This window comes from Dermacentor variabilis, chromosome 9, assembly GCF_050947875.1.
Source record: "Dermacentor variabilis isolate Ectoservices chromosome 9, ASM5094787v1, whole genome shotgun sequence".
NCBI classification, from domain to species: domain Eukaryota; kingdom Metazoa; phylum Arthropoda; class Arachnida; order Ixodida; family Ixodidae; genus Dermacentor; species Dermacentor variabilis.
Window position 1 is genome coordinate 91,850,926 of NC_134576.1, and position 15,254 is coordinate 91,866,179.

General features: G+C 42.8%; 1 protein-coding gene across 1 annotated transcript in view; it reads left to right on the forward strand.

The window, feature by feature from the left end:
- The first annotated feature begins 2,358 nt into the window (after nt 1–2,358).
- The window catches only part of LOC142558446 (uncharacterized), a 92,677-nt gene continuing 79,781 nt past the window's right edge, over nt 2,359–15,254 (forward strand). The window contains exons 1-3 of the mRNA XM_075670580.1: nt 2,359–8,198; nt 10,191–10,283; nt 12,392–12,780. Coding sequence (XP_075526695.1) covers nt 8,012–8,198; nt 10,191–10,283; nt 12,392–12,780 — 669 coding nt within the window. The 5' untranslated portion in view covers nt 2,359–8,011. The remainder of the gene's footprint in view (nt 8,199–10,190; nt 10,284–12,391; nt 12,781–15,254) is intronic.

Here is a 15,254-nt window from a genome sequence, read left to right on the forward strand (position 1 = left end):
CCCCCCCTCCTCCCTACTTCTTTATTCAACTATGTATTTATCCACGGCCTCACGATGACTGTCGCTATGAATCAAGTGAACAATTAATTGAGCGAACATCCTAAGTGCAGATGTGGGGGTTTTAATTATTCAATACCAACTCTAATCTAAAAACCCACCAAAGAGGGGATGGGGTTTGATTTGTTTTGGCCTCTTGCTGAACTCTAAAATGTCGCTATTTGGACCCCTGGGTTCCACAGAATCTAGTTTGGGAACGCCTTCCTTAGTGCATGGGATCCACATAATTTTCATTTCATTTATTCCATGAACATTTCTCTTTCATATCTATGTGCATTTAGAACTACGTGCTTCATGAGAACCAATTATTTTGTTCCTTATATAATTTCCAGTTGGATGCATTAATTTTTGTTTTCTTGCGCCGTTGTCTTTGTAGCAATGCATCGGCAAGTGCACTGATCTGTTATTGCTATTCTCTCTCTCTCTCTCTCTCTCTCTCTCTCTCTCTCTCTCTATATATATATATATATATATATATATATATATATATATATATATATATATATATATATATATATATATATATATATATATATATATATATATATATATATATATATATATATATATATATATATATATATTTCTTGAACTGCAAAATTTGGCAATATATTTTGCTAAGTGTCACATCGGAAACAATTTGGCCTTTTCTTTATATATATGCTATAGGTTCATTTTTTTCAGCTGTCAACATGTAATAATTGTGGACAAATAAAACAGCTTTGACTTTGTTAATAGGAACAATCGCAAATACCTACCACTTTCGTGCTGCATGCCCAGACGATCGGGAATGTTTATACACATCTTCAAGGCCCCTGTATTTGCTTGATAAACCTTGAACATATGAGTGAGCACTATAGTATAATTACGCCCCTTTTTCTTGTTCCCAGTCAAATACATGCCTCCCAAAAAAAACAATTCCTGGCTACCCCACTGCCTTTCGCTCATTGCCCGTACTGGAAAGTTGGGAAGCCTGATTAATCTCGTGAAACGTGATTGCTCACACACGAAATTGCTGTATGGGTGTGCTAGGCCTAGAGCAACATGCATACAGCTACTGAATAGATTGGTCCCACTGGAGAAAATCTCAGGGACGATGGCAGTGCCATGACTACAAGATAAATACCTCAGCTCCTTGCCTGCTTGCTTTCTGCCTGCTTAATCCCACACCAAACTTGGGTGGCTTGGAAGCCAGAACAAACTGAACTCTACGCATGCTATGTCTTACGTTCGTGTGCTTCTTATGTGCATGAGCGCTCTCACCGAATGCAAATGCACCAATTAAAAAAGCCTACACAGCAGCATTACCAATGCATGTAGAGTGATTTATGCCACTTAGCTCTGCGTGGCAGAACAACGTGTGACTTGGTTTTTCAAGCCACTTTGCAGGCAGTGCTTTTACAGAACAAGTTCGTAGTCTGTTGTGCATTATTTGTTTTATTGCGATAGCAATTATATAGACACTCCAGGCGCATTTCTGTCGTCGGCGTCGCCGTGAGGTTCCGTATAAAGTCTAAGGCCGATAAAATCGTCGCCGCGTGCTGTATGCTGCATGTGCGAGTGAGAGCGTGCGAGAGTGAGTCGGCAATCGCGTCTCGATCTCGCGCACGCAAGAGAGGAAAGCGGGGAGGACGCGCGCCGTCTTCCGTCGCGCTCAAGGCTCCGGGGGGAAGATAGGGCCAATTTGATAGGGCCGGAGGGCGCGTTCTGTTCTACTCCAGGCGGCTGTCCGCGTCCGGCGGGCCGCTGTATCTTGAAAGCCATCTGCGACGGGGAGTCCGCCGAGCGCTGTGTTTTCGCGGCTTAGTTAGCGTTTGGGACGCGAGACGCAGCAAGAAGGCCAATTCGCTCGCTGCTGCTTCCTCGCCCCAGCGTTTTGACAGCGCTTTGACAGCGATTTTCCGCGGCCATCAAGCGAGATATGTTCATGTTTGCTTGTGCGCGCCTGACAGAATGCGTGTTTATTCAGTTCGTATGTCTGTATTTACAAGTTTATACGGCCTATAAAACTACTATCCTTACTTCGTATAGCTGTCTACTAATTTGCTGTCGCAATCGGTGCTTCGCTTTTCGGTCGATACTGCTACTTTTTTAAAACACCCGCGTCTTACGTCACATGCCTGCATTCGGTCACGTGAATTTTAGGCTGCGTGCTTTTTCTTTTTTTTTTCTTTACCTCTCCACTTTAATTCTTTAAGCCTTAAATTTTTTTTTCCCTTCCTGATTTCTGCTCGGGGAAGCATGGGGAAGCTCCATCGTGATTAGCGGGACCGATAACGAGTTTGGAGTTTACCGGTTGGTTCTTTATTCTATGAGTTTACTTTTATTGCTTTTACTTTCTTTGTGGAGTTTGCGCTTGTGCAGCTGTCTGACAGATGTGCCGTCCGGAGTCCCTTGCCGAGCACAGCGAAATATGTGTATATATATATATGTATATTTATTTATTTCTCTACTCTGCCGAGTCCCTTCGTAGCATCGTAGCATCGCGCGCAGATGCGTCTTTTGGCGACAGTCAAACTGCGTTCACCGGGGAGCTACTGAGCGCCTCGTCCCGCGTCGTTCCCCATGCTGGGGCAAGCCCCTGCACAAGTGATGAACTCTGTAATCAAGTTTGCCCCCTGTCGCATCAAGCGAGACTGCCCATCGTGGATCGCACCGTAAGGACGCCGACGACGAGTACACGGGCCACTTTCGATCGCGATCGAGCAGATCCGGATTGAATTTCTCGATCGCGATTGACTCGATCCTCTCCTCAGCCTGGGCAAAGGAGCCAATCGCGATTGAAAAATTATATCCAGGTCAAGCTCGATCGCAATCGAAAGTGCCCAGTATGACACCGGTAACAAAATACCGACGCAAATAATTGCGTGGATATCGAAAATGCAGCCGGCAACGTTAAAAAAAAAAAAAAATATCACAATCGTGAATCTGCACGACAGGGGTCCCTGTCCTTATCCAACCGTCAGACTGTCAGCAACTGCAGAAGATTAAACCACCCTCCTCAGCGCCAAGGTGCCGGGGCCAGCCCACCGTTCCACAGCGCACGCGGAGGCCGTTAAGTAGATTTCCCGTTGCAAGACGCAGTGATCCGACTACTCAAATGTTACAGCTTATGTGATGTCGCCGTTAAGTCCTTCATTCCGCTCGCCTATCAAAAGAACAGGGGCATTATCAGCGCTGTTCTAAAGTGGTGTTCAAACCAAGAGTTTCTGGGGTACCCGCATCCCCGAGGGATCGTGCAACCGCACCGCCTCATAACGCATTTAAGGGACAGCAACGACGATATTCACACCAGTGCAACAGACAGCTAGAGTTGTTCTGACTTTCCATCTGAACAGTGAACAACTTGCAGTCGTGAATCTGGGATTTATAAAGGTACGAGGTGAGTAAGTTCTTTGAGCCTGCACCGATGTGCTTCAAATGCCAAAGAATGAGACATGTCATGGAGTATTGCTGTAGCCTCATTGGATGTGTGAAGTGTGTCGGGGAGCATGACTTCAAAAAGTGCCAACTAGAAACTCCTGCGAAATGACCAAACTGCGCAGAAGCCCATATGGCTTTGTTCAAAGGTTGCAGAGTCTAAAAGCTGTCTCTAAGCATGCAAGAGCTCTTGTGGAAGGGTCAAAAGAATCGGCAGGAGTTACTACTGACAGCCACAAAGATGGATAAACAGACTCACGTGAATACTAATGACACTACAAAAACAAAGAACGAGACTGAGATAAATAAAGAACACTAGTTCAGATGCTCAAGTGGACAAATTGACTTACGCAAGCAAGAAGCCAACTGCCAAGATTAAGCTAGATGCGCTAAGAAACAATGCGCCTCTCGTATGCATCTTTAGGCAGTGTACAGAAAATTGACAGCTAGCAGGTGCAGATGGCCATGTCGACTCCTCCTGTGGGCAAGACGCCAGTGTTTATGACATCCAACTGAAGATCCCTGGAAGCTGTAATAACACTGCTATCACAACTTCATGAATGCTCGCTGTAGTGCGTGCCAGCAAGCCTGTCCCTAGAAGCGCCACATTGCCTTAGCCTTGATACATACAGAGGCTTCTGTTTTTCGCTTAAAATTGCAGAAAAATGATTTAGCCTCTAAGTGAAAGTTTGTAGAAAGATTGCATTTTATGGTCCAGATCATTAAATGTAGCACTTTGCAAGTTACTTGCCTCGCTTTTAAAAAATAAAAATTATGCAGATCCGACGCACATATTAGAATCATTACGGATTGGCAATTACAGAGTTCTAATGATTATGGAATCGCTCTACATGTTCAAACACCCGGAATGGAGGTGGAATGGAATGAGCAAGTCGTCCAGGAGCAGTAAATGGTGACATTTAAGCAGGACCACTAAACCAGTAAATTTGCTAATTAGAATAAGCTAGACTTGTCCAATTTATTACGTTTCTAAATTTTTACCCAATGACTGTTTCGGCATCTACCTATATGTGACTACATCAGCAGTGGTAATTTTAAACAGTACAGTATTCTACACATTCTGCACTTTTGCGGACCTGGAAACCTTTTTCCATTGCAAGGTAGAAGTGCATGTAAAGACAGCAACTCTTCATTGTCAAGAATGATTTGATGTAGTGAAAGCATGCTTGATCTACAGCACAAGGGTGCAGGCCATACATTCTTGTGTTGCAACCTGTTCAAGTTGACTCTGAATTGGAAAAGGCACCATGTTTTTTGCCTGCAGTCGAATATCCATAAGGAGTGATAACAGGCAGTTGGAGAGGTATGCTGGAACTAGTGGTGCCTGCTAATACGCCAGTAAATGCGAAATAAATAAAAAAAAGGCATCCTGCAAGACGTATAAATGCATTTTGATTTTATGCTAGTCTTCAAAGTGACAGACAGTTTAGCTGAATACACTGCACAACAATGTAAAATTATTTTGTACCTTAATCGAATAAACATAGTTTTGGATGCATTGTACATTTTTGGAAATGGTCTATTTCATTTAGAAGGCAAGTCTTGCTTATATCACGGTGTGCAATGTGGTTGTGAATCGCCTAACAATACTTTTTAAAACAGTAGATGTTAGGTCACAGGCTACAACACATTGTAGATAAACAGGCCACAAAGCATGTTTGTTACTGTGGAAAATATAGTACATAATATTGTATGTAATATTAAAAATTCACAAATATGTTTTCTGTTATCAGGCACGCAACATGCAAGTAGTAAACAATTAAAAAGAAATTGCTTCACTTACTGGAATTGGAGGAATAGAATAGATTAGCTCAGCGACTCCAGGAGGGAATGGCAGAATTCTCACTATATAAGGAGTTATAAGTAGTGAAATTACAGAGATTTATGCTCTCCGGAAAGGAGTGGGAATGGAATGAAAGGCCCTACTCCAGAGCTCTGCTTGGAATCTATGTGAAGCGAACCTTTTATGAAGCAGCTAACCAAATGCTATAAATCTGCTGATTCATTCCTGCATCTTAGGTGTAATGGAAACTGGTACTCAGTCGTGTTCGGGCGCACCTGTGCTGCGCAATGTGGCAAGCGGCGGTCATCTTAAAGAGCCAGTCAGCACGGTGTAAGTTATACGTGCGATTGTGGCCTAATGGTTAGAGCATCAAGATGCTTGATCCCAACATTGGGCATGCAATTCAATTTATTTTATAGTGTGAGCTATTCAATAAAACGGCAGCAGCACCCAGTAGCCATGGTCAGAAAAGTCTGGGAAGGTCCGCAAAGAAAGCTTTGCTTTGAAATGCGAAGTTTCCTGGTCTATGGAGAAGCTAGCCGCTGTGAAGGTGGCGCTAGCATAAACTTGGGTCACCTGTCGGCAGCTGTGGGAAACAGCCGTTCTGGGAGGGTTGCCACATGTAGCCTACCCCTCTGGAACATGGCCAACATTCCAGAGCCTGGTTCCAGAGCGCTCTTCCTTCTGCCTAGCAGGAGTAACTTTGCCTGCTGCATCATACCAACGTGTCTCACCCACTTGTATAACACTGTTCGAGGAGTTCACGTACAGCACCAAGTCTGCTAATGCTGTTGAAACTGTGGAGTTTCTATGGCTGCATGTCAGGCACTGTCAAGCCCCAGCCACACTGGAGGAAAAACGCATGGGGTGCATCACCGCCGATAAAACATTGCAGTGCGGCCACGCCGACTGGCGGTTGGTTTACCTCTGTGGCAGTCATGTGAAACCATGAAAAATCTTTCCTCATTTCTTACTCTGCGTGTAGGTGCGAGATGTTGTGCGCTTTCTTTCTTCATCTAATGAAAGATTGGTGCTGTGTTTACATTCTCCATCCTCTGTTTTTAACGTGAGTCATGCCAGGCGATGACGACGATCGACATCATTGCCACTGTGATCACAATCACATTGGTGTGCTCCTTTTTGTTGCGGTGTCGCTACATTCAAAAGAGAAGGAAAACGAAGTACTGTGTGTCGCCTCCACGTCCTTGTATTCAGGATCCGTCTTTTCATATAGAATCCTATACGGCCTACTGTCTACAAAGACATTTCCATCAGAACGTCTCAGTTTAGACTATCATTGTAAAAACAATTGCAAACCATGACAGTCAAAACAAGCACGAACGAGCACGCGTCACTGAAGGGACGTGTGCGCTGGAATTACATTATGGAACTCCCATTAACCTGCGGCACATGACAAGCCACAAAACATTGGTCCAGTACTGATTCCTCCTGTGGCATGAAAAAGATGTCACGCTGGAGCTTCCGCGGCATGCTGTGCGCGTTTTTCCTCTAGTGTGTTTGGGATATCACATCTTAGATGGGAAGCAAAACAAACGGCTATCTCCTACAAGTAGTCAACCATGGCAGAAGACTGGTTTTGCTTGCATGAATTCAACACCCCTCGTGCGCCTGAAAAGAACTCTAACCCCAGCAGTCATACAAGTTGAGCTGAAAACTGCTTATATACAGCATTACCCCTACCATTTGAGGGTCTGTACAAATAACTTGGTCAACAGACAGCATCATAGCATGACGACAGCTCTTTATATGCTTGATACCAGCAAAGAATGGGCTGATTGTGTGAAATATTTTGTATCATCCTCACAAACAGAAATCATCGCAATTAGCACAGCATTGAACTCCCTTATCTGCACAGACAATGTCTCCAGAGTGATATAATCATTGACTTCAAAGCTGTTGTGCAATGCCTTCAAAAGCCCGCTGACAAAACAATGTTCCTTACTCTTACGAAACCAAAGTGACTCCTTCAGGCTGGAAAAAAAATGTCGCCTTTCAGAGGGTGCCATCACCCATGTTGGAATAGTAGCAATGAGTGGGTCGACAGTGTTGCTAGGCCTGAGCATTCTTATCAGCCGACATCACAACTCCACCTGATGACCCTGGAGAGCTCTGATGCATGATCCATGGCCATATTGTATCCCTATCACCGGTCCTCTTGGCAGAGAAGCCGGTGTTGGTTACAGAAGGTTTGAACCACTTGGAGAGTTCTACATGGTTTTGACTGCATACCAACAGTGCTCGCACATTCAATTGGCATCCTTCCGGCACCGTCCATTCTCAAACTGTACTGAATGCCGCATTAAACCCGACCAGTTGCATGTGCTGTGGGAGCACTCAAAATACAGCAACAAGAGAATAACTTTGAACAAATGGCTTCATCACTTAGGATTACCACTACAGGACACCCATGGTAGATTTTTCTCACAAGGCAATATTAATTGGTGCCTTGTGGATCGGTGCATACTCTAGGATATTATGAAATTGGCTTCAGGTCTCGACGTGCTGCGATTTTCTGTGACTATATGTGACTGCCATATTAGTGTTTAGCTTGAGTTCTCGGCAGCCCTTCCCTGTACATTTATGCAACTCTTCTATATATATATATATATATTTAGAAGGGTTCAATCTCTCAATCTCTTTCAATCTCATGAATCAGTCTCTCTCTCTCTCTTTCTTTGACAGGTGCTGATTGTTTTTAGCAGCAACACCATGAGAAACATGAGTCTTCATTGTTGCATGCCTGATTTTGCACTGACACTGCTGACTCAAAGACAGTGCACTACACTCCACTGTTGTGCACTAAGCCAAAAGACGTCCACCAATGCCAGCGAAGTTTGTTCGAGCGCTTGTGATATACAGCACAGTCTTTTGAACAACTTGACTAAGTATAGTAAAGGTAGACTGTTCTTAATTCACTGCAGTGAATGCTATTTTTTAGAGAACAGAAGCGAGGAGGCTCCATGAAAAATGTATTCTTGCAGTCCGTGCATTAAATGCATTGCATTTGAGTGCACTGCAAGAAGCTCACTTTCTTTGCGACTGTTTTGCTTCACAACCTTGCGTCGAGTTGTGCGCTTGTGCTGTCCTATCATGCAAATTGAGTTTGATGTGTCAGTGTGCGCATGCATTGCTTACTGCTGTAGGTTACCGTGGGCTGTCTCAGTATTCCAGGTTCATTGGATAAATGAGACAGTGCAAGACTGTACATGAAGTTGGACACAACAATGCCTCTATACCAGTTTCTCTTTTCTTTGTCATTGAATTAATTGTCCCACTTCACTGGAGTTTAAATCATTGAGGTCCTTCAAATACTTACAAGAGTGGAGCAAACAGTAACTCGGGTGACACAGCACAACATTTGCCTCCAAATCTGCTTCAAGTTGTGAAGTACACAACATGAATCTCGTGCGTTTGTGCTGCACCCATCCAAGATGAAGCATTAATTCTAGGGTATCACTGAGTGGCTGCTCGTAAAGTCCCTGAATATGCTTGCTTTAAAGCATATGCAGGATCTTTAACTGCTCTTGGCTTCAAGTGTATCGTGCAGAATCTAGAACAGCTCCCATGTTTGTGCAGCTGTACACTTCTATGGAAAGCAAAAACGTAGCACTCTGCAGAACCCCCAGGCCTTAAGTGTTATTGTCATAAAACTACCAGTATTGACAGGGATGAGTTCAAGTTGTTTCAACTGAGGGGTGGCAGGGGGTGGGGTCTTGCTTTCTTTGCCAGGTACAGACTAATTTCAGCAGGTGCATTTGAATTAGGTCCTACTGCCCTTCCACCCTATGCATAATACTATATTTTGTATTTTACAGTAATTTTCTTGTCAGATGTAAAACCTAAATGGTGCTGAAGAGCCTGTTTTACACAACTAGCTTTACATATTTGGGATGGTTAAGAAATACAAAGCTTGTCTACGTTATAGTTTTCAAGTATGTACAATATGCAACAAAGACGAAGTGCAAAAAGACAACTGGGAGGATTTCTTTTGAAAAGGGCTCAGGAGTTAAACATGTCTCATTGACCTTTAACAGGTTTAATGTTCCACAGCAATATTGGGGTTGTCAAAGACATCTGAGTGGAGGACTGCAGATTAGTTTTTATTTGCCTGAGAATTTTTGTAGTTTCCACCATTGGAATGGGGCTGCAGGAGCCAGGAATTGAATTGATGATATTGGGCTCAGCTGCAGAATAACCAATGAATTACCATGGTGAGTATAGAACTTAAAAGCCAATTGCAACGAAATTTCACTTTTGCTAAATTGATTAAAAATGGGTAGTATGTACTACTGATGCTATCTTGGTAAAGCTGCAGGGCTGTTTATTGCATAATTGTCTAATCAGTGGTAGCCTCTAAGCAGCACCTGGTAATTAGCAGTTATGATACAAGTCACAGCATGTTGCCTCCAAGAGATTGCAGTACGCCACAGGTAGACGGTGGATGCTGCATAATCTCTGACGTCATGCTGGAGAGCCGTGCATTCTAGGTCATGCGTCACTTCTGGCGAACGGTAATGGTGGAATGTGTTTTTTTCTTTTCGATTTCGTTATTAAGTATGCCTACTTTTGCTGGCTTTTTATGACGCTGCTGCTAGCAAAATTTTATATGGATGCTCCTCTGTAACTACTCTAGTTTAAACTAAGCTTTTTACGTGGTCCGAAATTCTGTTGCAGTTGGCCTTTAAGAGGTTAACAAAGTGCATTGTAATATTCAATGGTGCTGTGCCATCCATCTTTATTGCAGTTCTTTTCTGTTGAAGTTTGTGTGCTTCGTGCTCTCATCTTTTGCAGATCCCACAGCTATTTCACAGGCCAGCACAAGGAAGACAACTTCCAAGAAAGAAATTCAACATTTAAGGAAAATCCTTTATGTATTTTGGTTGTGCAGATGAACAAGCCCAGTGTCTCCAGTGCTTTGCACTTACTCCTTCGGTTTGGGTTCACGTTTGTGCCAAGGCATTGAAATTTGCACCTGGGCCTGGTCTGTGAAGTTAAGTAGGCATCGTGCCAGTGAAAAAAATTCGTTGAGTATACTTGCAGTTGGCATAGAAAAACTCATGTATAAAACTGACATCTTGCTGTCCACCACAGACCACCTGATAGCTTGTACTGCACCTTAGAGGTAGAGTTTTTGGCTCCCACTGATTGGTCATACCACACACAATTGAGAACTTTGATGAAGAACACCCACACTTTTGAAATGTTTAACAGCAAAGTAGTTCACCACACTTGAGGCATTATAGTACTTTTGCCACTGCCGTAATATTGAAAGCTATGGAACTTTGTCAGTGTAAGATATGAAGCGTAACTCCAACACTTCTTTTTTGTTGGATTCCTTTTTTCTCATTCTTCACAGGCAGCGAAGTAGTTCACCACACTTGAGGCATTATAGTACTTTTGCCACTGCCGTAACATTGAAAGCTATGGAACTTTGGCAGTGTAAGATATAAAGCACAACTCCAACGCATCTTTCTTGTTGGATTCCTTCTTTCTCATTCTTCACAGACAGATATTTGGACCTGTTGGTAATGGTTTAATTCACTGTGTAGTGTGGAAAACGCGGGGCGAATGACAAAAGGGTGTCAACAAACAGCATTGTGACATAAGACAAACAGGCGGACGCGGTGTGTCATCCCCACAACTTATTCGTCACGTGTCTTCCGTGCTGTGCAGTGCATTGTTCACTTTCCAGCACATCTAAAGTGGTCTTGACTAGCTTTGTGAACAGAACTTTCCATATTCTGTCGATTATGAACACAACTTTGTCCTTGTTTTCGTTGCTTAAAGTAAATTCACACGATGGGTGTAATTTCTGGTTTATTGCACTGACTTGTCTTGATGTGGATGAGTACGTGGCACTGTATTCCACTGTCAGTAGTTTGTCTGTGAATCCCACAAGTATAGTGCAATTTGGTGCCATTGAGCCACATCACGATTGGTTAGTAAAATTAATTGGTATTCGGCCTGTTGTGGGAATTTCTTTTGTTGTTGTTATACCACTGCACTTGCTCTGGTGGCTCTTGTTTGTGATGTTTTTGACACTGAGGCCCTCAGGAGCTGGTAACATTCTATGATGCCACATTGTTAGCAGGGAATGGTAGCCAATTCATTAGGAAGCTCAGGAAGAGGTGCATCAGTTTGAGTAAGATATGTTCTCTGCTGTGTGTATGTGTTCATGATACCCAGCCAAAAATGTTCCATCATTGCAACCGAACAACTAGTACCATTGATTTAATGTCTTCATTATTTGTAGCAGAGCCCTTCCAAGAGAAAACTTGTTGCTCAGATGAAGTGGTGTTTGTTTGTGTATTCTTCCAAAGCTGTGCAACCTGTCTGTCTCTGTGTGTGCTTTTGTATGTGTGTGTGTGCAAGCTCACAAAACCTGCTCGTTAGTAGTGTTTTTCACATAGTACTAATTCTTGCTTTGATACTTGACTGTCGTATTGATACAGATCTCGGGTATAGGGATAGCAGTGAAAGAACAAGCTCTTGTCATCTGTACTGACATGATGTGCAACATTTAAAAACTGTAAAAATTGCCATTGCTTTCTGCTGAATAGAAATAACTATCTAGTTTTTGTTGGATAAAAGTGTTAAGAAAGATAATCGTGGTGACATATTGGAGACAAGAAAGGGGGCACGATTGATGTACAGCTTTTTCTAGCACAGCATGTGCTTTCATCAAACTTTCAGTTGATTCTTTGTTATTGTAACTAGAACTCTGTTAGCTGGCAGATGTGTACCTGCCGCCTGTGAACATCAAATTTGGTAAAACTGGTGCTATTTCGCCATCCCTGGCCCTTGCATCATAATAACCCATATATCACCGTCAGAAAATTGGTAGAAAACTCACAAACACTACATCAGAGAGGGGTAGATGGGGCAATAGCACATACTTTCTTTAAAGTTTCCCTGAGCACAAACCCTTTGTGGAGTACTCTCACAATTAATTAACGATCATATATTTCCTCAAGTGGAGCACACAAGACAACATGCAACCACACAAAGTGCTAAACAGCACACTAGAGTGCCAACTGTGCTTTCCACAGAGTATAGTCCTTGCACTAAATTGCATTGTATGTCTTGCAGGCATCACCAGATGGCAGCACAGTGCCCAAGAGCATGTAGACGACTTCTCTGTCAAACGAGCGGGACAATATTTCCCACCCGCTGAAGATGGTCGGGCCGACCTCTGCCCCTCTGAAAATGTGGACCTCGAGCTGCACCTTTGCCGTTACTGCAGCAAGTCCTTTGCAACACGGGGCAACCTAAACGCACACCTCCGCATACACACTGGCGAGAAGCCGTTTCAGTGCCACCTGTGTCCCCGGGCCTTCACACAGAAGGCAACCCTTGTGCACCACGTGCGGACACACACGGGGGAGAGACCGTATCAGTGCCGCTTTTGTCCCATGGCCTTTGCACGCAAGTTGCCCTGCAGGTACCACGAACTCCGCAGGCACCCAAAAGGGACCGCTGCTCCTTGAAGGGCTTTCCACATTCCAGTTACATTTACTGGTGATGAGCATTGCAGGAAACCTTCACATGAGAAATGTTTTTGCCTGTCTTCAGTTGCTATGATGTCGTCAAATTTAATTGAAGAAAAGGCCATTGTTTGTGCATTTTTAAAGAGACACTAGAGAGCAATGGTAAATCAGTTTAGATTGATGGTGTACTCCTTCAAAACTTTATCTTTAATTTCATGGAAAGAGGTTTATTGATAAAAGCAAAAGTGAACAACGACTTTCCAATTCTTAAATTTCGCAGCAAAACCCTGTCACCAGTAGGTCAATGTGACATCACGGGTTTCAATGTATTTTCTTGTATTTTGGCTGTTGTTGCTCCATGGAAGCCATTGATGCTTGTTACGTTCAGTTTATCTCTTTTAGAATACGGTGTACGCTGTCTTTGCCAATAAAGTTTTAACTAGGCTAGAGCAGACACCATCGAAATTCATGATGTCATGGCAAACTTCAGTGTGGCGATGCCACCTGCCCAATATTTTTGCATGTTTTCTGGCTCAGCAAGGCTCATCTCTTGGTATCAGTTGCATTGCTGGTATTGGACAAGTGTGACTAACTAATACAGATCATAATACAGATTACATATGAGAATTCTGCATTACATCCATCTGCATCTGCAAGTCAGCATTGCTGAGATGGTGTTGAAGGACTGCCTTGATGTTCATATCAATATTTACTCTGCTGCGCTACGTGGTGGCGTTTAAAGGTTTGCCTCGTATATGCCCAATTAATCTCTGTCCTTGGATTATTATTTTTTTTTGCCAGCTGCCATTCTTCCCCAGAACAAATGTAAGTCTTGAGAGTTACTTATCAAAGTGTAATGAATGACAGTTTCGCTGTCATTTTATGCACAGTAAATAGCAGTCACACTTGACACACTATGGGTGGATGACAGTATTTGAGGTAGTGCTTGTGTTTTATTTTTGCCCGCAGTATTGTTCACTTCCTGCTTTTCACAGTCACAAGTGGCACGTACATGAATGCGACAGTCGCGCGCCGCATTTCCAAGTGCATTTGGGAAGTTTACATGTAGAGCATTAACTCTCATGAAAATGTAGCACCACATGCGTGGCTTGCACCCTTAAATTTACACTTGCATGGTGCATTAATGCAACGTACCTTTCTAGCACATTACCTCTGTTTACATGAATGCGATCCACTAGAAATGCGATGTGGTGCACCAATGTTGCATTTATGTAAATGTGGCTACTCTGCGTAGGAAGGCAGAAGCATGCTTTTAAAAGCATTGTGGAGTGCTGAGTTTAAGTTGCACAATGTGCATCTAAAAGGTGCGTTGCTGGCAAAATTTCTGGCCAAATCAACAAAAAAAGTTTTAAGCGAAACATTCAAGCCGCAGTCAACCTCACTGCCACTTTAGTTTGTGCAGGTTCATCTTTTATCTTTATGTAAAACTTTGAAACATGCTGAAATGACCTTTTAACAGAAGTTAAGGCAAAAAGCTGGGCTAGTTGAAACCTAGACATATTCAGACATTTCCAGCACCTCTCTTGTCTTTTCTTCCTCTAAGGAGTTAGCTTATCTCTCTTAAGTGATGGTAATGTCACAGGACTTCCTATGTTGCAACATTCTGTGTTAACTAGAAAAGGTGTAAATTTCACGTTAAACACAGTTCTAAGGGTGGCGGGTCTGAAGCTCACACGACAATGTAATTTTGATTTCAAACTGTTGGACTACAGTTGATACTCTTTATTAGGAACATGAAAGAACCTAGGAAGAAATTAATCTTATCTGAAGTTACACCTTTCTTTTTGTACCCAGGTTTCTCTGTAATAGAACAGTTTTATAAAAAAGCATTCTTTTCTTTTTCTACTGATGCAACCATAATGTATTCTAGGTTAGTGCAGTAGTTTGATGAGCTGAACAATCTCCTTGATTTGTTAGTTTGGCCTGTCAGAATACGTACATCTTTTTGTGATGCAGTCATTTGAGCGAGTTGTTAAACCAAGGCAAAGGGGAATTTTAGGCTATTCTAACTTTTCGTGCATAGCAGTTGATTCATGACAACAACTTGTGTTTGTAAAGTGTCCAATTCTTTTATTCACCGAGTGCTGTTTGAAAGTAGCAAATCAGTTATTAATAAAGTCATTTAATATGTTTGTTAGAGCTGTGACATCAGCCCTACTGTAGCTTATTCTCCTTTGCTGACAGAAGCCCTGCTGTATTTGGGAGTCTTGAACATCCTCTTTAGTTTCTTAAGCACGGGAAACTGTGTTTGCAAGGTAAGCTGAATTAGTGATTGCCGATAGCTCTCAGGTACGTTGCAGATAAAGCAAGGTCATTAGCTGTAGTAAAAAAGAGTTGTAAGATGTTAGCAGAGGTGGCAGTAGTGCTTGTGAGCTCAAGGACAAACTGGGCAAGGTTAAAATCATGATAAACGCTTTAAGAATCCCTACATTCAAGCAAGTTTT